The sequence below is a fragment of the Daphnia pulex genome, chromosome 5 (assembly GCF_021134715.1).
Source record: "Daphnia pulex isolate KAP4 chromosome 5, ASM2113471v1".
Taxonomy (NCBI): domain Eukaryota; kingdom Metazoa; phylum Arthropoda; class Branchiopoda; order Diplostraca; family Daphniidae; genus Daphnia; species Daphnia pulex.
This window is the reverse complement of record NC_060021.1, coordinates 7,904,735-7,925,889: the sequence shown is the minus strand read 5'-3', so window position 1 is coordinate 7,925,889 and position 21,155 is coordinate 7,904,735. Positions and strand designations below refer to the sequence as shown.

General features: G+C 41.5%; 1 protein-coding gene and 2 long non-coding RNA genes across 7 annotated transcripts; all 3 read right to left on the bottom strand.

The window, feature by feature from the left end:
* Positions 1 to 2,602: 2,602 nt before the first annotated feature.
* Positions 2,603 to 4,916, bottom strand: LOC124193491. Its single transcript, XR_006874282.1, has 8 exons — positions 4,751 to 4,916; positions 4,572 to 4,682; positions 4,404 to 4,474; positions 4,198 to 4,340; positions 4,007 to 4,135; positions 3,545 to 3,879; positions 3,327 to 3,475; positions 2,603 to 3,103 (listed from the first exon to the last, which is right to left on the bottom strand). It is a non-coding gene; the product is annotated as an uncharacterized LOC124193491 (long non-coding RNA).
* A 1,207-nt stretch (positions 4,917 to 6,123) lies between these two features.
* Positions 6,124 to 8,794, bottom strand: LOC124193490. 3 transcript variants are annotated; one of them, XR_006874281.1, is made up of 10 exons: positions 8,671 to 8,794; positions 8,223 to 8,333; positions 7,984 to 8,066; positions 7,761 to 7,823; positions 7,479 to 7,538; positions 7,193 to 7,309; positions 6,966 to 7,026; positions 6,719 to 6,772; positions 6,502 to 6,567; positions 6,124 to 6,331 (listed from the first exon to the last, which is right to left on the bottom strand). It is a non-coding gene; the product is annotated as an uncharacterized LOC124193490 (long non-coding RNA). The 3 variants fall into 3 exon arrangements; XR_006874280.1 differs by having other exon boundaries at positions 6,634 to 6,772; positions 8,246 to 8,333; XR_006874279.1 differs by having other exon boundaries at positions 8,246 to 8,333; positions 8,671 to 8,793.
* A 740-nt stretch (positions 8,795 to 9,534) lies between these two features.
* Positions 9,535 to 21,085, bottom strand: LOC124193482 (neuron navigator 3-like). 3 transcript variants are annotated; one of them, XM_046587328.1, is made up of 19 exons: positions 20,938 to 21,085; positions 20,619 to 20,727; positions 20,439 to 20,563; positions 18,426 to 18,693; positions 17,962 to 18,333; positions 17,731 to 17,866; positions 17,000 to 17,278; positions 15,971 to 16,259; positions 14,418 to 14,535; positions 14,024 to 14,245; positions 13,732 to 13,905; positions 12,828 to 13,630; positions 10,953 to 11,111; positions 10,722 to 10,853; positions 10,515 to 10,661; positions 10,336 to 10,436; positions 10,113 to 10,273; positions 9,840 to 10,030; positions 9,535 to 9,771 (listed from the first exon to the last, which is right to left on the bottom strand). In XM_046587328.1, exons 7-19 carry the CDS (start codon positions 17,179 to 17,181, stop codon positions 9,697 to 9,699), a joined length of 2,754 nt encoding a protein of 917 aa, XP_046443284.1. In that variant the 5' UTR covers positions 17,182 to 17,278; positions 17,731 to 17,866; positions 17,962 to 18,333; positions 18,426 to 18,693; positions 20,439 to 20,563; positions 20,619 to 20,727; positions 20,938 to 21,085; the 3' UTR covers positions 9,535 to 9,696. The 3 variants fall into 3 exon arrangements, with proteins under 3 accessions (XP_046443284.1, XP_046443283.1, XP_046443286.1); XM_046587327.1 differs by having other exon boundaries at positions 17,000 to 17,866; XM_046587330.1 differs by lacking the exons at positions 20,439 to 20,563; positions 20,619 to 20,727 and having other exon boundaries at positions 20,938 to 21,055.
* Between the last annotated feature and the right edge of the window lie 70 nt (positions 21,086 to 21,155).

Sequence of the window (21,155 nt, the reverse complement as noted above, 5' to 3'; positions counted from 1 at the left end):
CGGCGGAGAGGTTGGGTGAGAAAGCTACGTGTTTCATCATTATCAAACAGGTACAATACCCGCAAGGCTTAAGAGGTGAGGGTGATCAAAAAATCGTATAAAAAGGAGAGAGAAAAGGCCAGAGACATCAGTCGAGTGAGCATCTCCGACACGGCAACAACTGCTGTGCCCTATCTGTCACCATCTGCCTTCTTCACCGTATTGCCAGTTCGCATCCATGGGTAAATATTCTGTCTTTACATGGAGTTTTCTATTAATGTCAGTTATTTTCTGTTTGTTAATATGCAAATTATTATTGAGTATTAATGTTTGAATTTGTTTACTGTCTAGTTAATAAGGCGTCGTATGCTGTTGTGTGTTGTATCGTTGATTGGTGGGTCGACCACTGGTGTACTGATGTCTCCTGAGTATGGCGGATACCAAACCACAACGCCGCCGCATTACTACCCAAAGGCAACTTACGCAACGACCAGTTCCTGCACCGAGGTCTTCAAGTACTACACCACTAAAGCACCGGAGTTTTATGCTATAACTAACGCTGCCCCGAGCCACTACACTGATGTCCTGAAGTATTACTCTGCCCCGAGTTACTACAGCACCAAGGCGATGGAGCAGGACTACGCATGCTGCCCAATCCTACTACACCGAGGCTCCCAAGTATTACTCTGTTCTCAGCTACTTGTTGCACCGATTTTCCTAAATACTTCTTTTTCTAGCTGCTACACCGAGGCTCCCGCTGAATTACTCCACCAAAACGGTCGAGTACTACACCGAAGCGGCAAAGTACTTCTCTGCCCTGATCTACACAACCACAACTGAGGCGGCCAAGTATTACGCAGTCCTGAGTTACTACCCAAAAGCTGCCCTTTCGTGCTACGTTGAACAGAAATACTACGCTGATGGTCCAGTCTACTATACCACGACCTACGCTACACCTAGCTACAACACGGCAGCCCCCAAGTACTACACCGAAGAAGCCGCCTATTACACAACTACGTACGCTGCCTAGTTTACTACATCGAGGCTCCCAAGTACTACATCACTAAGGCACCGGAATTCTACGCGTCTATGTATGACTATGTTGCCCCTGCCTACCACACCGAGGCCCCGCATTACTACAACACTGAAGCGCTCAAGTACTACACTACAACCTACGCTGCCCTGAGCTACAACAACTACGTCACGAAGTATTACTGTGCGTAAAAGGAGTCGTCTAAAAAAAAAAAGAAGTCGTGCCCGAACTGCAGTGTCCTATCTGTCACCAACTGCATTCCTCATCGTGTAACCGATTCGCAATTATGGGTAAATATTCTTATTTTTACATTGAGTTTTGTATCAATTATATTTTTTGTTATTTGTTGATATGCCTGTTAATATTTAGTATTAATGTTTGAATTTGTTTCTGAACTGTCTAGTTAATAAGGCGTTGTATGCTGTTGGGTGTTGTATCGTTGATGGATGGGTCGACCGCTGGTGTAACGATGTCTCCTGAGTATGGCGGATACCAAACCACAACGCCGCCGCATTACTACCCAAAGGCAACTTACGCAACGACCAGTTCCTGCACCGAGGTCTTCCAGTACTACACCAATAAAGCACCGGAGTTTTATACCACAACTTACGCTGACCCGAGCCACTACACTGATGCCCTGAAGAATTACTCTGCCCCGAGTTACTACAACACCAAGGCGACGGAGCAGGACTACGCATGCTGCCTCATCCTACTACACCGAGGCTCCCAAGTATTACTCTGTTCTCAGCTACTTATTGCACCTATTTTCCTAAATACTACTCTGTTCCCAGCTGCTACACCGAGGCTCCCGCTGATTACTCCACCAAAACGGTCGAGTACTACACCGAAGCGGCAAAGTACTTCTCTGCCCCGATCTACACAACCACAACTGAGGCGGCCAAGTATTACGCAGTCCCGACTTGCTACACAAAAGCTGCCCTTTCGTGCTACGTTGAACAGAAATACTACACTGATGCTCCAGTCTACTACACCACGACCTACGCCACACTTAGCTGCAACACCGCAGCCCCCAAGTACTACACCGAAGGCGCCGCCCATTACACGACTACGTACGCTGCCTAGTTTACAACATCGAGGAATTTAAGTATTATCCTGCTCCAAACTACTACCAAACTGAGGTTCATATTTATTGCAATTCTCCCGATAATGTCACCTACTTACGCTGCTCCGACCTATACACCGAAGTTCTGAAGTATGTCTCTTGTGTTGAAAGATTGCTTAAATACAAGATTGATTGATAAATCACAAGTGCATGTCTCTATTTTCTCCTTAAGTACCTTAACTCCTGCTGATAATTGCATGATATGAGAAAATATTTCTGAGTGCTATGTACAAATAATTGATCTTGCAAAATACAAATACAAAATAAAAATTCAAACTCATGTTTTATATTTCAATAATATTTAACTCTTTCCCTTTTATAAATTTCTTTTCCATCATTAAAATTCAAAGTTCACCATCCATTATTTCTGCTAAGTCCAGACTTTTGTTTTTGAAAAAAAATTTAAAAAAATTCCCCTTCCATTAAGTTTTAAAAAATTTTTATAGCGAAAAAATTTGATACGAATATTTTATTGCATAAAGAATTTATTTTTATAATATTTATATTCATCATATACATTTTTCCTGTGGCCCCCAGGGGGGGGGGCCTGTCGCTTTCTCTACCGCGATAATAACATGATGCAAGTTATATGCAAGTTATTATTTGTTTGGTGCAGAAAGCTGGTTTTATCTAGCAGTTCTCGACTGTTTCAAACCTGACATTGATCAGGTTGCCTCAGTCGTATACTGCATGATTGAATGAAAACTCAAAAGACAACACATCAAACTTTTACCGCAGCAACACAAAATATCACTGGCAGAGCAATTTCATATGGCATGGATGAAAACGACAACACAAAATTTTTGAAGTCAGGAACCCAGATGGAACAGCTCAGCTACAACAGCACAGCAACTTCTGGATTACACTGCAACGGCATGCTACTTCAATGGTTCAATCCGTCTTCATCACACCTTTCACCATTTGGCTGCAACAAGGTAACCACCAGCGTTGAAGAACTTTTGTTATACCTGTTTAAGAAAAGAAAATTATTGTCGAGAAACACAACTTTGTACACACACATACTCCTTATAACAAAAGAATACAAAGAGTAACAGAAAACTACGCAGACCAACAGAATAACTTTGATATCTGATTCAAAATTTCTATAGTAGCGTAGCAAATTGGTCTACTCTCTAGTCATATGAACTAAATCTGTAGTACTTTTGTAAGACATTTGATCAAAATAATTACTTTTTGATGTTGCATGGGATGAGACGCAAGCCTAAGAACAGACAGCGAGACACACGAGGCACGCCATTTCGGAAATGTACAGGCACTTCCAACTTCCATGAAGTCTGAGTTGAATGATTTTGCAAATTGGTTTCTGCGTGCTAAATCACCTGTAAATTTTCACATAAACATTTTACATTTAATAACAAATTTAAAAATAGGAAATTAATAATAAACACCTTTTAATTTTCATTGTGAGAAACGTCACAACCAACAGCCAATTTCTGCTGCGTCTAGGAACAAAATGGCCGCTGAGCGTCCCTGAAGACACTCGCGCCATCTGGTGGACATCATTTCAGCCACTTATTCACAGAGCCACCTGTTGACAGCCATTAGATTCCTGTTCCAAATGACTGAACGCAACGGCTGGATTTCTTGCTTCGAGACAGCACGCAGCAGCTCAATTGAATTCGACATGCCTTTCGCTTTCGGCTTTCATTAGCTGGCACGAAATGAATCAAATGAGCATGAACACCAGATTCTCCAGGCAACCGATTACTCCAGGCAGCTTTCCCTATGACACAAATGACCACAGTTTTTAGTTAGCTTTTCAGTCTTTTTTTAACTCTTTCAACATAAAAATCTATAATATTAAGTATTAACAGAAAGTGTTGGGGGTCAAGACAAAAAATTAAACTTACAATTTTCTGAAGAAAAGAATCATTTTCCTGCCTGTGGCTGAAAGGCAACATGCAGCACCAGTTATCTGTATGTAAAATGTGAGTTGAGTTCCGACTAACTTTGGCATCAAACAGTTAGTCATAATGAATCTAAAGGAAATATGCCAATAAATATTCCAACATTCATCCAATAAACTTAAGTTAATGCCTACCTAATGCCTGTGTTTAACATTCAGAAAAATACAACACATGTTGGTATGTGCCCTGCATTTGTTCACCTTCTTCTTTTAAGCTGCTGCAATAAACCTGAAGATTACCCATGGCCTAGATGATATGATATTTTTCATAGCTTTCCCTATGACAGAAAATACAATCTATGACATCAAATAACAGTTTAAAACCGAAAGAAGAATAGTACTTGTATGTCAATGAATTATTTGTTGAAAAACGTGTTCAGAAAAACAAACATGTCCACACTAGGGTAGTAACCTACCAAGATCAATAGAAATGCTGATAATTAGACGAATATGAACTAAGTCTGGGAACAAGTATTTTAAAGTTGTGACTAAGACGTTATTGGTTTTACCTGTATTAACTGCATGATGCGATGCATTCAGCAGAACGACGGTTTTTAATAAAGAGTTGGTGGTAGTGATGGTAGGCTATTGTATGCTACTGTTTCCTTTCCCGTTCCTTCCTACAGGTTTGATTGAGCAATTTTGATCCAGCACACATACGGAATAAATCACAAAAACTTGAATTTACTTATGAATTCATCGGTAATTTTCATGGAAAAAAAAAGGAAAATACAGGAAAGCTTTAGACAAACCAATCAACAATCCGCCATCACATGATAAACAAGAACACCTATGTCATCTATTGGACACCTCTGACACTCCAAGTCCGAACAATCAAAACGCAATTTTAGTTGTGTAAGACACACACAACATTGAATTTGTGAATTCTAGTAATATTGTAGATCGTAAAAAAACATTACTTCTTTGCATTAAAAATATTACATATTAAGGTACCGAAATTTTTTTCACCCCACCGGTTATCGCCTTATCGGGCTGCAGTTCTGTATCTGCCATGTAACTTAAAGCAATTCAGTTCTTTTATTTCTTTAGCTACTTGCATACGGTGCACTTCTATTTGGTTAAACCTAACTTGAAATCTCGAGATTAGTACAGAGAACAAAGCTCAATTGCTAGTGTTAAGCAAATAAAAAAGAAGTAGAAAAAATAACACATTATTAAAAATCTAAGAAGTGAGCTTTGTTGCTGTCTAGCGTCAGAAAGAAGAAATGTTCAACAGTAACATGAAAACAATGTCCGATCTAGCTCGTTGACATTCAATTTAAAGAAGAAGACAAAAAAACAAAGGTAACAAATAACTTTGATATACTCACGTAACATTCTCCATGCCAAATTTCATCATAAAGCCACCACGCAGCATCACACATCACAAAAGACGAAATCCCCAAGGTAATATTGAATGCCACTTTAACTTCTCTAGACTGAGGAGAAGGCACTCATGACAGATATCTGTTCATGGTGTCTGCAAGTGATTCCAGACGTTTATCAGCACCTGGGCAACAATGCTAGACAATGGATTGCTGAAAGTGAAAACACCTATCTCTTCTCTTTTGTAGATAACATCAAAATAATGCTGCCACTCAAGAGGTTGTGGTGACTACCACTTCGTTGTAATTTAGGACAATGTAACATTGATAGATTTGAGGAACAGCTTGTTATTGCTATATATTGTTAGATTTTGATATCTAATTATTCTCGCCTTTCAGGGCGTGATTCTCACCACCGTTATAGTTGTTTGGAAACTTGTCAGTTCTAATCTACGCTCACTGGTGGGCATTCAGCATTCATCACCCATTGGGGTAATCAGGAGGAAGAGAAGTGCCATAATCAAACAAGGATTTAGGGGGTTTGATGAAAATATCTGTAGCATCATTAGACTAGACTGTAAATTTTTTATGTCTAATTGTTCACTAGCTAAAATAGTTTTGCACTTTTGCAGTCTTCTTCCTTGTCCAGTTAACTATTTAACACAATCAATCAATGCAGTTACCCGAATAATTAATTAATTGACAGGTATAGAAATGAAATAATAAAATAAGCAAGTACATGGATTACATACATTGTGTAATGCAACTAGAAAAGATACACGAATTAAAATATGATATTACTATACACTTTTATTTAATAAAGTATAGTATTTAATATTTCCCCCATAATTAATTTTCCACTTGTCATTTTTGTCCATAATTCTTCATCAAGACTTCCCTAAATACTTCACTCCAAATCCAACTACCTTCAACACTGCGACATTCTGAATAATAAAAAAAAAAAAAACTTTAGATATGTCTAACATAATATTGTACGCCTAACAAATTGACATTCAGATAATAAACAGCCAATATAAATGGTTTCATAAAGGTCAAACGGTAACTCGTTTTCATCACACTGGTAACAATTTATAGTAATATAAACTCCAATTACCTTTAGAAAGTTTCAGAATTCCATACCATTTCACGGACGTATAACAACGGATCGTAAATTGACAACCTAATCATGGAATGACGTTAAGAGAAATATAATATTTTTTTAAACCAACATATCTATCTATTCTACCATCAGGGACTAGGGTAGGTCTTCATAATTATAAGAAACACAGGAAACATGATCATAAATTTACAATCAAGGTATTTTTAATTACTTTTAATTCCCTAGGCCGACATAATTAAATCCAACGTCCCCCATACATATGTACCTATGAAACATAATCAAGTAGTTAGACTTAATAATTTGTCCGGTTGCCCAACCCCTTGCTTCAAGAAAACAAGCAAAAAAGGCCTCAGGAACTCGCTTTAATGTTGCAAACAGGACAATAAGAAACCTGGCGTACGAACGTCTCGTTTTAACAATCCTGCTTGCCGAGAGTCTGGCATTAAAATAAATTTTACCTTGTATAATATGAACTCCTCCGATCCCGATGACGTTGACCAAGAAGCAATGCCACATAATCTACAGAATAAAATAAATCTATAACACCAGTTTGTATCACTGATATCCGTGAACTCAGTTTAAGATCAAAAGGAAGGCAGAATGAATCATCATGGAACTAGGAAAATGCTTTAAAGCGTTCTCATCATTTCAGTTAACGTAAAACATTCCAAGAAATGCTCTCTACCTACTACGTAAATCATGAAATCACCAGCAGCAAACTTCTCGAAACGAAAGAAAATGAAACTCCATTGTTCCTGGCACATTAGCTCAACAACCGACTGCGGTTATTAAACATAACAACCTGAATAAACGAAGCAAACAAATCGTCAATATTTGTATACAGCCGATTAAATGAAATTGAAAAACCTAAATTATCAGGGACTCGAGTGGGTCTTCATGGTTGTCAGAAACACAGGAAACTGTTGTTCATCACAAAAATCCAAAAGAAACCATTAAAACTGTCCATTTACCTTAAGAATCGCCAACACCTTAATAATTGGATCTCATCTGGTGTAATGCACGCCCACTGCCTGCAAGAAAATAAAAGTAAACACCATTAAAATGTTACGTCTTCCTGTAAAGTCAAAACAAATTGTCTCAAACCGAGGTGATCAACCTCTGCAATTAATACAGATCGAGCATAAGTGGTTGGACGTTTAATTTATGAGATCCTCTAGCACCGGTATACTACTTTTGCGTTAAACCGGTGACTCTGAGGCTCAAATGCAAAAGCAAATGTAAAATGAATATACCTCCTCCACAGCCGTAACAGTCAACATCCATCCTCCAAGAAATGTCTTGTCATGGAATCTTCTCTGTAAAAACGAAATAACGTTAAGGCGAGGACTAGACCCAAATGTCGACAAGTCACTTGATACTTTCAGTACATTTAGTAATCAGGGTACATATTTAGGTGTCCTAAGAGTGTCATCAGCAAAATTTAACAGCATATTCAACAATATTAACAATGCCAACCTTAATTCCTCGATAACATTAAAGCAGTGAATCCTGGAGGATACAACCAGCCAGTGCAAAGCCAAGTGAGGTCAGGAATCAACCTAGATAAAATTGATCATGAAAATCTACAAACCATTTCAGTTCGATACTGCTTAGGTCTAAACTTCAGTAAATTGCGATAGAGATTTAATCAAGATATTAATTTAGGTTTACTAAATTTCATTGTAATCCTAGGGTCATCAGGTCTTTTTACTCACATTCAACAAGAAGATTGTTTTACCTTTTAAATATGTCATCTTCAAGGCACCACAACCCTTATTCCTCCAACCCACTGCACTTGTCCATTACCTGGCACATAAGATTTCAACCTGTAATGATAATAAAAAAGATAGTAAAGTGGATCAACAAGTGGATATTGAAGAAGTGGTAGGGGAAAAAATTAATTGTAAATTGACCGAACAACAAGTAAAATAGCTTTGCTTTACACATCACATTTAACTTGCCTTGCCAGTGCATTGTGTACTACATTTTGATAGACACCATTATCTCAAAAACAATTCAAATGTAGAAAATAAAAATTCCAACTTGTTTGCTGAGTTGCAAACGAAAAATCATATCCTACAACTACAGTAACAAAACTTAGACAGAACTAAAGCTAAATAAAAAGTCACAACCACGTGTTCAGACCAAGACTGCTCAACTTACATGTTAGGAGTTTGAAGATTGGGTCTACAATGAATCTTTCAGACGATTACACTTCCGAAAGATAGCTTCGTTCGGTTGTTCCCTAACCGCCAGTCAGACAGCGTTGCATTTCTTCAATCTAGAAAATATATAATCATTTCAGCAATTCTAGGTCGAATTCGTCGAGGAGCGCAATCGATAAACATTTTAAATTAATTCTTTAATAGGTAAAAAAATTAATATTTTAAAATAAATAGCATAATTTATTTTTATATTCAAAATAGGTAGCGCCCATGGCCACGCCTATTGAAGTCCGGAGACCAGACCCATCTAGTGGCCAAATTCCCTATAACATTTAAAATCGCAGTTCTGTATTTCAAATATTACATAAGTCTAACCTTGTTTACCAGATCACACAAAGATTTTATCTACTTTAAAATCGTGTTTTGAAACTCACAAATTCAAATATAACTGCTATAACATGTCGTACACGTGAAAAAATTAAGAAACAGAGTGACTGATATTTTTGCAGCTCTTGAACTAACAAGGCGGCCACAACGGCTTGGCAAGTAGAGACGCATTACGAGGATAGAAAATTTTAAGTCCATTTAAGGGAGAAAAAAAACACACTGCACACTGTATTCGTTCACGTTAACTCTTTACCGGACCCCTGATATCTATGTGCCATTTGTTGTCGTACGAAAAACGTTGCATTACGTGTTCTTATTTTAAATTACGTGATCGTGATTATTTTATTATTCTGTACCTTGCTCACAACTTACATAGCTCCCTTTTCTCAATTTTTGTTAAAAAGGTCTAAGAATCATGTCTGTAAGAGTCTTGTATGCAATTATTTGATTTTTATACACTAAATAAAAGAAATGCTAACGGGTTGGGTTGTTTACATTTCAGCATTTTAAGTCAAATTATATAACATACTGCGTATCCCAAAGGATTTTAATTAAATGAATATAAGTTGAATTTTAAAGGCGCAAGAAGAATTTACATTTTGGATACACAAGGTTCTATACAGGCGTAAAATAGAGCCTAAACTTGAATCTCTTCGACCCAGGCAATAATTTTTCCATCGAACCCTGGAAGTATCATGTTGTCGTCTGCGATCTGTAAATATAAAAAAGTCAAATGATATTTCGAAACGGGTGAAAAATTGGTTTTTCAAAATACCATACCTCCTCTTTAACAAATCCATACTCGGCATCTTGAGCTTTGAAATGAAATCTGTAAACACCAGGGCGATCGAATAATGTTTTGAAATCTCGTAGCGAAATCTCGCCAAGTCGTCGTGGAATAACTGTTAAGAATGGCGTTACTGTCCGCTCAGTGAAGTAAACTACTTTGGTGAATTGGTCGCCGTGGTAACCTATATATGAGAGTAGCATCCGCCATTGCAAATTAAAATTCAGCGTGTGGTTCTCGAAGTAAAGCGCGTTGTGTTTTTATACCGTTCATGTTACCACGCTTTAGTGTGTCATTGCGCTGAATCAAAGTCGATTGTGAGGCAGAAGATGTCATATCCAAGGTGTCGGGTCCAGCAATCCGTTCAAGTAGGAAAGCCATGCACTGTTCTAGTGTATCTAGAGTATGATGGTTTGGATCGTTTCCTCTGTGTAATAACATTTTTACGATTATTTCTCTAATGAAAAACCAACGATTAGTTTTAATTACCTGAAATTTGAGCGAAGAGAGGAAAGAGCCTCGCGTGCGACATGCAGCTCTTCACGGTACTGATTTCTCCTGGCATCCATTGTGCTAATATTCTTATCCAGCTGTTATCAAAAATAAAATAAAATACAAAACAAAACTATGTTAATAAACCGTAAAAAAAAAACAATAAAAATATGGACCTTAGCTCGCAAAGCCGGGGTGAAATTGTGAGATGCTTCTTCAAGGACGGCTCTTTGGGTTTCCATGACACGATCTTTAGCAGCGAGCTGACGTCTGAGATCAGCAATCTGTCGATCTTTCTCCTCCAGTTTTCGCTGCATTTCAACCTATATTACGAAAATTATTAGAACCAAGCTAGAATGCATAAACGAATATGGTTATCGAACCCTTTCATTGGTCATCGTCTGGTTGGCAAGTGTAGTTCGTACCAGTTCTTGCCGCAAACCGCTCAAAGCTTCCTCTTGATTAGCTAAGCAGGCCGCCAGTCCTCTACGACTGCCATCCAAAGTCAAACAGTCCTAATAAAAAGACAACCATTCCGTTAATTGCTCGCGTCAATGCGGACATTGACTCGTGATTTTACGACCAATCCGTGCTACAACGAACAGCCGTTTTACCTGTTGGGCTTTTTTCAAATCCGACTGGAGGTTGGTGCATCTCTGATCTACACTGTGCAGCGTTGATCTCAACCAAGAGATGGCATCCGGGTCAGTTGATGAAGTTGTGGTAGTTCCTTTGCTTTCCGTCATAGTGGCCTCTTGTTGGTTGGTCAACAACTATATCAGATTAACGAAACCGACACACAAAATAAACATTTTACTGCATTGTAGCTAGCTAACAAGGTATTTTCTTTTCAAACATTTCCTAAATAATAATGGAACAGTGGGTCTTTCGGTCACAGTGGCCGGGCGATAGGAATTTCACCGACATTTCTTTTTTATTTTATTTTCTACAAGCCAAGTAGGAGGCTACCTGACAAAAGTCTTACAGGCCGACAATGGCCCCGAGCTTTTTTTCCCATCAACAGCGGTGAATGCCATTTTTCTCGGTAGAGCGAGACTCGGAAACAAAACACACACAATTTTGTACAAATGATAAGGAAGGGACACTACGACACGTTTAAACAATATTCAAGTCGGGACTTTCACTGCACCGAATACCCGTCACGCTCTCTTCTACCATCTGACAGCTGTTTCGTGGAGAGAATCCAACTTCCCCATTGTGAATTTTTCACTCGCGGCTCTCTCTCCTATTCTCACAGGGTCTATACGAAAACCAAGGGCCCAATAAAAGTTATTTCACTCGATTCAGGGGACCGTAAAGAAATTTCTCCACGATTCAGTGACAGATTGATTTGACAAACAAAAGTAGAGCGCTCAGATTAGGGCAGAGAAAATGTGTTGGCTAAAAGAAAAATGTGTACCTCGTCGACACGCCTGCGTCTAGAGCGGACTGAAGGCCACTTCATACTGGCAACCCAAAAGGCCAAAAGTTGGAAGTTTTCTTTATTCCTTCTTGTTAGGAGCCCTGAGGGGCCAAGTGTAAAGCAAAGGGGGGTACCACCCGCCTTTTTGAATGAAGCCAAAACACTCGGGAACACACGAACTACACACCCGCACAAATACACCTGTAGTTCGAGTACACGCCGAAACCTCTGGCTTACATACAACGTTCGTTCGTTACGCGGGGAATAAAAAGAAAACAATAAAACACGTCAGGGAAAAAAAAAAGTAGAATCGAACCCTATTGTCTGGACACTGAATGAAATTGAGCCTCAAATTTGTGTTTCTTTTAGCGTGAGACTAAAAAAATGTTGAGAATGAAAGAGGAGCAGACTACACTTGTGCGTCGGTCAGAACCGAGTTGGTTTGTGGTACGGTGGACCCTTCAGCTTGCTTATTTTATACCATCTCACCGCCAAGGCATCCCACTCGCGGCACAAACAATACACGACGTTCTGGTATTGTACGACCATTTTTGGAATGAGGGTCACGACGGAGAAGAAAAAAATAAAAAGTTTCCCCCGACGTCATTTTTGTTATTTTCCGGCCCGCGTGCTAAACCATCAAATTTCTCGTCACGTCTCGCTTTTCTTTTCGTGCTCAGCCGTGACTAGATATCGAATAATCAAAAGTCGAATGTTGGCGGTTTTTGGGATTTTAATTTTGCTTTTTTGTCATTCGGTTTTTCTTTCTTGCTTGCTAACGAGCGTTTCCTGTTTTTTGGCTTGACTGGGAAATATTTTTTGGGGAAATGAAAGAAAGAAAAAAAATCCCCGACAGGAAATAAATTCAACACAAATAGGAGACTCCCACGGATAGCGGCCGACATGTGACACTATTGTGATAGCTGGAAGGGAAGTAATTAAAAGAAGGCGGCACTCAAACCGCAACAAGTTTGGCGAGCTGGTCAAATGAGCCGGCAGTAGGTATTATACTACTACGTACGTACGTACTGTACTGTACGTGTTTTATCAATGGAAAACAACTCACCATGTTTTGGAGTTCAGCTAGTTGTTTCTTGGTGCGATTGAGGTCGTCCATGAGTAGGTCATGGTGAGCTTTGACGGGCGTCGTGCTCATCATCTCCTCGTGGTTGGTGTTGCTCCGCACGGAACTCCAATAGCCGGGATCGATTTCACCCGACACGCAAGTCGGACTCGGCTGATTGGACGAACCTTCCACTTCGCCACGGCTGCCGAGCAATTCACCAGATCCATTGCTGTTGTTGCTGCTGCTGCTGCAAGTCGTAGGATTAGTTGTTGTGCTGACGGTCAAACTCTGAGGCTGGCCGGGCAGCGGAGGCAGAACGCGACGCATGCTGGCCCTGGAGCCGCTATTGTTCTCATTAGCATCGCTACTTTCACCGCCTGCAAGCGTCAGACTGCTCATCGGGTCCGGCTGGGGGCCTAGCATATTTTCCCAAAATTCGAAAATGGACGGACGACCTTTGGACACGACACCAGAGACGCCCAGGGCGGGCAATTCTCTCCGACTGCCGTATTTGGAATCTTTTTTCAAAATCGGTTTCCGAACCGTGGCGTCCTCCTCGCTGGTATTCAGATCGCCGACGGACGTGGACGTGGCCATGGCCGCATGATTGCGAGGCGATTCAATCATGCTATCATCGTGATTGTTCTGCGATTGTAAATTGGCCAAAGAGCGCGCGTTCGATATCGTTCCGAATGACGACAGTTGTTGTGACGCAACGTCGCGGTTGATCGCCGATCCATTCATCGTGTAACGACGCTGTACACTAGGTGACATGAGTAAATCGGCGGCGGAAGAGGATGTGGCTGATGGATTAGCAAAACAAACAAAACGAAAATAATAATTAGTCAACAATTTCCATTCGCCTACGCCATCTAGCGGAGGTAAATGCAACCGCGTAACGCACCTAGAGCGGGCCGGATAGCGGTAGCGCCGCTGTTGGTATTTTGGCGTCGTAGGGTGGCCAAAGCGTTGACCATCTTCATATCCACCTCCTGCGGTTCGAAACCAGTTGTTGGGAACCGTCGATTTGTCGGCACATTAAGGTTGGGCGTCGTCTGGGAATTGGCTCGGAACGAAGCTACACTCCCGAGGCCCACCCAAAAAAAAGTTAAAAAACGATTAAATTAATTGTGATTTCCAAACGATGGAAATAAACACGATACGAATTGATATTAGAAAATAAACACTGAAATTACCCGAGTCCCTTCCTTGCTTCACGCTATGCGGTTTGTAGTGTGAAGCTAGCGATAATATCAACCTCATTAGCGACTTGAGATTGCCGGTGGCCAGGTCACGAGACGTCACGGTAGACGTCCTCACGCGCTGCGACGCCAGGAACGTTAGAATCTTTTCGAAATTGTCTCGTTTGACCTGCTGCGTTTTGGCGTTCACGTCGATACCGCGAATGTCTTTGCCAGCTGTCACACACAAAAAGAATATCACGGTGGTATTAAAGTCGAGTTCACCAAACTTTCAAAGGTTCTTTTTTTTTTAAACTTCCAGAGTCATTGGACCGTAAATACAACTAAACTGTCAACCAAATCTGCAAAGAAGGAAGGAAGGAAGGAAGTAAAAGGACAAAGCACTTACTGATGATTTCAATCAACTTGGCGACAAGGACACCATCTTGCAGGTCGTTTCCCATGTCTTCAATCAGCGGCAGTTCAGGCCGCTTCCTCAACTGCGAATTCACCCAGGCCGTGTACGCCTGTGAACGACACAAAAGGTGTATAGTGTACATATAAATGGCAATGCCCCCCCCCCCCCAAAAAAGAGCCAAAAATAATGATGAAATGTCAGCGATGATGATTACGGTGCGCGAGTGCCAGTTGTACATGTGTGAATCAAACACGTTCATAGACACAAGACAGGGGGGAAACGATTATTAGGTTGGCGAAGGAAAACAACAACAACAACTACAACAACAACACTGGGCTCTGTTGTTCGTCGGGATTCTGCGGCGGCAAATGACGGCGGCGTCGGGTGAGCATTCGACACGATGATGGATGAAACGGAGCACGCCCGAATGAAATTTTTACGTGTAAAATTGATGATGACCTTTGCGCCGGCACATCATGGGAAAAGATCACAAAAAGGCGAAACATTCCTCGCAGTCGTTTCGTGTTTAAATTATTAATAAATACAAAAATTCTGAAAAGTGTCTTGGCGTTTTTTAAAACCCTCGAGCGAAATCAACTATAAACTTCTCAGCTTGTTTTTGTCCCCGTGACAATGACGAAAATAACTTGGGAGCATTAGAAGCGCTATAGGCTTAAGTGATTCCACCTGGAAGATGACTACCTGGGAAGAATATTCCATTGTTGTCGTGTACCTTACGCGTATTGTTTCGACAGTGACTCATCGTCGCCCGATTTGTTACGCCATTTCACGACGTATACAACAACAAGAAGAACCGAATTCCCTTATTTTTCTTCTTCTTCTTCTTCTGATTACGCTATTTAAAAAATAAAAGAAATGTTGATAAAACATTGACCAAGTCTGTCCAAGCTTAGACTCCTCTCATTTTTCATTCAGTCTCAACGCTTTTGCTTACCATTCCTGGGTCGAACGAATCGCTTTGTTGATTACGGCAGCCAACAACAATCCGTACGCATGGGCTAATTGGACGTAAAACCTTAGCGAGAGAAGCCTCCGGGGTCTGTTTTGTTTCCATTTAGAGACAATTCAGAGAAATAAGGAGGAGACTGGGAAGAAGAAGAAGTCGAAACAAACGGCTGAGCTGCTTCCATAGTAAACCCCAACGGGGAGAGATAGGATGACTATCCTTTGACTCGGGCGCGCAATCCTATTAAGCCGCAGAGCAGCAGCAGCTCTCTACCGACTGCTGTGAGGAAGAAGTGTGCGCGCAAACCTCGTTGATGACTCCATGAATAATTCATGGGCCACGAGTAGCACTTTGATTGCGTTATATAACTTTCTCTCCCTCCTTCCTTCCTCTGTTCTATCCTGTCTTAGTCAATAAATCGGGAACATCCTCCCTGATCCTGGGGACACAAAAATAAAGGAGAAGATTCTCGGGGTGCAACCCTTCGTCTGAAACCGCCAGACGGGTAGCGTAAGGGCAATAAAAATTCAACAAAGACGAGACAAAAAAAAATAACAAGAACCGGGAGGAAACGTACCAGCAATTGTTGAGTCCACTCGTTCCACGATTGCGATCCATCTGCGTGACGCTGCTGATGGTATTGAGGTTCGGCCGGTGGGACGGACCGATAATGATGGCTACCGATAGATTTCGGTTGCTGTTGTTGCTGCTGCTGTTGTTGTTGTTGGGGCTGTTGAACCGATGTCGAATGCTGACGAGGAGAAAATCCATCAGCGGATCGAGGTAGAATCGGTGAGAACGGCGGAGGTGCCGGATGCTGTGGCTGCGGTTGCTGGACGACTTTCTGTGGAGGCGGGCAATTATCCCTAATCGTGTAACAGAAAAAAATGATTAAACAAATACAACAAAACCTTTCGTTCCTTATCACCGAACAAAACTAGAAACAAAATGTTTCGTTTGGGTTGAAATGCAAATAAAAGGAGTCGTGACACGGATCGATGCAGTCACTGGCTAATAACAAAACCAACATTTTTTTTGTTTTTTACCAGAAATTCACTTGAGTCTATTCTGCTCGACTTCTTATTAAAACGGGTTTTGTTTGCCCTTGGATGCTGTCAACTGCTCGGAATAAAAGGAGACAAAGCTCAGAAAAATAAAAAAATCTCGACATTTTTGTGTTGGTTGTTGTTTCTAGCCAACGAGGTCTAACGATGCGATTCGTTCCGCTATGTACGGCCGGCTGTTTAGACTAAACATCTTATTTTATTTTATTTTTTCCAAATTACAACTTTGCCTGTCTGAGAGAACAGAAGAAACAGCTGTAGTAGTAGCATTAGTGAGCTGAGCTAATACCACAGAAGCTAGAGAATAATTCAAAAAATCAAGACCGAACTGACAGTCAACGGTTCTTTTCTTTAGCCAGCGACAAAACCTCAAACAGCGGCTAGCTACACACTGTCATTCGTTTGCTGCCGTCACTAATCTTCCCGACCGGAGAAAATCTCTAAGCGTGTCTAACGTGATTAACTACATTTCTTTTTTTTTTTTTGGAATAAAAAATCATCAAAGATGACGTCAGAGACTCTAACACTTAATTAAATCAAACCTCGGATCGCCAGTTTTATTCTTGTCGGTCGACGTCGATGGCGGAGGCGGCGGCTGCTGAGTCGTCGCTGGCGGAGGCGCGTTATTATTGAGGTGTTTATCGGCTTTCTTGCCGCCGGAACTGTTGCCGTTGCCAACACGCGACGTCAGCGATGAAACCTTCCACTTGAACATGCTTCCCATTCAGACGACCTTTTTGGTGGGCTCTCGGATGTTCAGCAATACGTCACAGCGTCTCGCGTGTAGTTGTAGGTGAAGTTATCCAAGAAGAACACTTTTTCTGCAAAAGGAGCCGAAGGAAAAAAAGAGCGGAGACGAAAAAATTTCAATCCGAACTGGAGTGCGTCCGGTAAGTAACTGAGGCTATGAAAAAGGTTTCTACACCATTCCCTTAAAATAAAAGAGACGAGGCAAAGCGAGCAATGGATAGTAGTAGATGGTAAGAGATAGAAAGAGAAGGGGGGGGGGGGAGGGGGAGAGTGGGAGGTGTGCTGAGGAACTGGCTGAACGGAACACCTAGGGAAAGAAAAAAAAAACACCCGGCCCAGGTGATCATCAGACCCTGAGAGAAAGAAACCTTCGACGCCTCCAACTACTTCCTGCTGCTGCTGCTTGAGTCTAGTCGAAAAGTCCCTTTATACTTTAGTTTGGTATCCTTCTTCCATATTTTCGGTTGTTTTACTGCAATTTTTGTTTTTCTTTCTTTTGGTTTTTTCTACCACTTTTTCTTACCTCGGGTCATGTTGGAGGAAGAGCGATTTACGTGCGACGCGTCCGCTTCTCGGCCCATGCCTCAATCAACTCGTCATTCTTTTTATATTCGGCTGGGCAAGGGCGGGATGGCGCAAAGTCGAGCCTCGGAGTTTTTCTATGGGAGAGAGAGAAACACAATTTTCATTTCTTTTTATATCGTAGAGAAGAATTTCTGAAATAAATAACAATAACAATGAGGAATAGTAGTACCGACTGGAAAGAATTAGAATGACTTCTTGGCGTGGAGAAGCCCCACAATGTCTATCTTGGCAAATCGAAACGTGCCGAGAGTCCAAGAACCATTCGTCGTTGTCAACCAAATATGGCCTATAGCAATCGGAGTTGTACGATCGCTGGCGCACTTCGTCATAGACGGCGGACGTGAAAGTCTCGCGGGCTGGTGTCGGCCATGGCAGAATGGTGATGTGCCAAAGCGAAACGGCCGAATATATATCACTTTCTAAGTTCCTTTTTTTTCTCAAAAGGAGCTGCCTGGCCCTGCTCCTGCCCAGCCTGCATATGCATAAAGAAGCCAGCGCAAGCCTACACACATCACGCTTGTGTGAGCGTCAGTTTGTCTGCCTAAACAAAACAAAAGGCAAGAAAGAAAAAAGGAGAGTTGAGAATCAAATCAGAAAGAGAGAGAGAAATATACCACCACTTTTGGGGGCTACCTCAGTTGGGACTTTATATCGCGGGAGTGAATCATTTTCGACCGCCCATTTCCCCGACAAGAGGAGAAAACCCATTGGCGCGGATCCCCTCGACATTAGTATACACTTTTATACGTGTAGTACTACCCCATCTCTCTCTCTCGGCACGACGGACAATGAAACCAAAACCATTTGGGAAGTGGCGATCGTTACTTGATTTTCTTTCAGGTTGAATTCACGCCATCTCAACCGAAGTTTATGAACCCCCGGGACTGACTGCTCGCTCTGCCTGCAATAAAAACGAAAGAAAAAAAAACACAAATGGTGAAGGAAAAGGGACTCGATCGAGGGAGAGAGAGCATCAGCGTCGAGAAATAATCTACACGCAAGTCCATAATAAGAGTTAACAAAAAAAAAAGACAAAAAAGCAAAGCTCTAGACAAAAGACGAGAGCAGATGTAAACGCGGTCGGTTACGGCTGGCAGGACGGATGATATTTTTCTCTGTTTGGTCTTCCGACTTGGGAGACGATCGTGAGAAATGGACTCGAGTGTGAGAAATTTCCGTTCCATCCGCATACGTGGAGAGGAAGAAGAAGACGACGAAAAAGAAAGAACAACAAAAAATCACATGCAATAAAGAGAGAGGCCCCACGAAAGATAGGCTACGCGCGTAATAAGTGTCGGGGCTGCGGATGGAGCTCGTTTCTTGACCATCAGAAAAGGTGTTTTTCAGACCCCGTACCACTTCCGCCCTTGCTCAGTTATGGAAACATCCATGACTGCTGCCTTCCGGAACCAACCCTCAAAATGTCTTTCTTCCCTCCTTATTTCTCCTACGTTCAAACAAAATCTCTCTCCCGTTTCTCCTTTTTTTTTTTCTCATGGGGAATCTCCGAAATGTAAACGTAAATTTGTAATTCTCCCATTGTCAAACTGTTTTCCTTTCTCTTTTTCCCCCTTTTTTGTTGTCTTGACTGTTTCAAGATGGAACTGGAAAACGTTCCCATGGATCTAGAAAGAAGAGATTCGCTTTTGAAAAGTCATGACAAGAGTTCGGCCTAGGCTGTGCCAAGGTGAAAAACAAATACAAACAAATCAATCCAGGTGAGGGTCGTTTGAGTCATGCATGCGGTTTTCGGACCCCAAGTTTTTTTTTTCTTTCCCCTCCTGATGGGACGATTGTGGTCGGCGAGAGAAAACGTTTCATCATCAAGCGTCGCCGCCATTACTATCGCAACTGACCAGCAAAATACGCTCGATAGCATTTTTGGACGCTTGCTGTGGGGGCTGGTTGGCTGGCTGGCTACTGGTATAGCTGTACGGCGTCGACAATCGCATACTTCATCGGCTAGCGATATATATTTTCCGAGCGCCATTGTTTGTCGAATTCAACTAGGCGGCGTAACTTACAATATAACAATTTTTTTCTTGGCGTTCTTTATATGGTCTGATGGTAGATACGGAGTCGAATCGACAAAACCACGAATGGCGGCGTCGTGCATTTTTTTTTAAGGGGGAATTTAAAGAGAATGAATCATCAAAGCCGTCGTAATTTCGGCTAAAGGAATATCTACTACTACTAGATTCAGCTTGGCGGCGTCATGGAAATCACGAAGTAAGTGGGGCGCGTGTGTGGGTGCACATTCGAAAGATCGTTAAGGTAAAAACTCGGTTTCACCTGTCTTAAGACTTCTTCTTTACACGAAAAAAAAAAGAAAAGAAAAAGGCTGAACCCTGATGGCTTCTCTATCCTACCATCTCTCCTTTTTGTTTTACAAAAACATTCGCTCGGGACGAGCGTGAGGGAGCAGATGCTCACAATCAAGCGACCTTTGACTGGACCCCCTATCTGTGATAATTGGCTCGAGAACGGCACATAACAATTCGTGAAAAGTCCGCAGTCGGCATGCGGTCTATATCGACACGAAGATTCACGACTATATTTTCGACGTATCGCCCACTTTGATCTCGCCTAATAATGACGACCTAGTTTACCCATGCCAAGCTTGTAGGGAAAAGATGCAATCAAAACCTGCAATTCAGCAATTGTCTTGATTTACAGTCACCGTTAATCTGGAAAGCCACCACCATGTGCTGCTGCATTTGAATTCTCGTTACAAGTGTGAGGCTGGGGGGGGTGTTGCTCCTCATGGCCTACTGAGAAATAAAAACGAATAAAGGTTTTGATGGAATTTCTTGAAATCAACCCTACCAAGGAAAGGCAATCAGCTGTGAATGTAAATTGACCGGAAAAAAGAATAGGAAAGTGCCATTCCTGCCCAACACATATCAGGGAGTTTCCTTCGCTTTGCCCAAACCGACTAAAAATTCAAACACAAAAAGAGTCAAAGGAGTAAATTGTCCATGAAACGAGTGGCAATCAATAACAAGGTTTCACGAATCAATGATGACGGCCACTTTCGAAATAGTGTGGTTTCTGATGTGCCTGGAGAAGTGACCGCATCGAATCGTCAAAACTATACTTCTAAGCATATGATGGTTGTTTAAGAGTAAAAACTGTGAAAATTTACCAAATTGCTAGATTTCACCATCGTAATAATAACGATAAGTCAGCCCAGTGGAAGGCACAGAGTATGTACACACACAGTTGATCTCCCAAAAGCGTGCTGATGATTGCGCTTGATTCATTTTCCACGTGACACTACCATAAACCATACAAACGAGTAGTAGCAGACTTCACTTTTTTCTGGGAAAAAGTTTCCCCGCCATTAGCCGCGCCATTGCCAAA

Bases quoted from the DNA above. Each gene is read 5' to 3' on its own strand.
- LOC124193482 (XM_046587327.1), bottom strand. From the start codon at position 17,181: ATGGGAAGCATGTTCAAGTGGAAGGTTTCATCGCTGACGTCGCGTGTT. The intron at 10,437-10,514 runs GTCCATATTTTT...TTTTGATAACAG, and splicing joins CCCCGGCTTTGCGAGCTAAG to CTGGATAAGAATATTAGCAC. The intron at 10,274-10,335 runs GTAATTAAAACT...GTTATTACACAG, and splicing joins TCTCTTCGCTCAAATTTCAG to AGGAAACGATCCAAACCATC.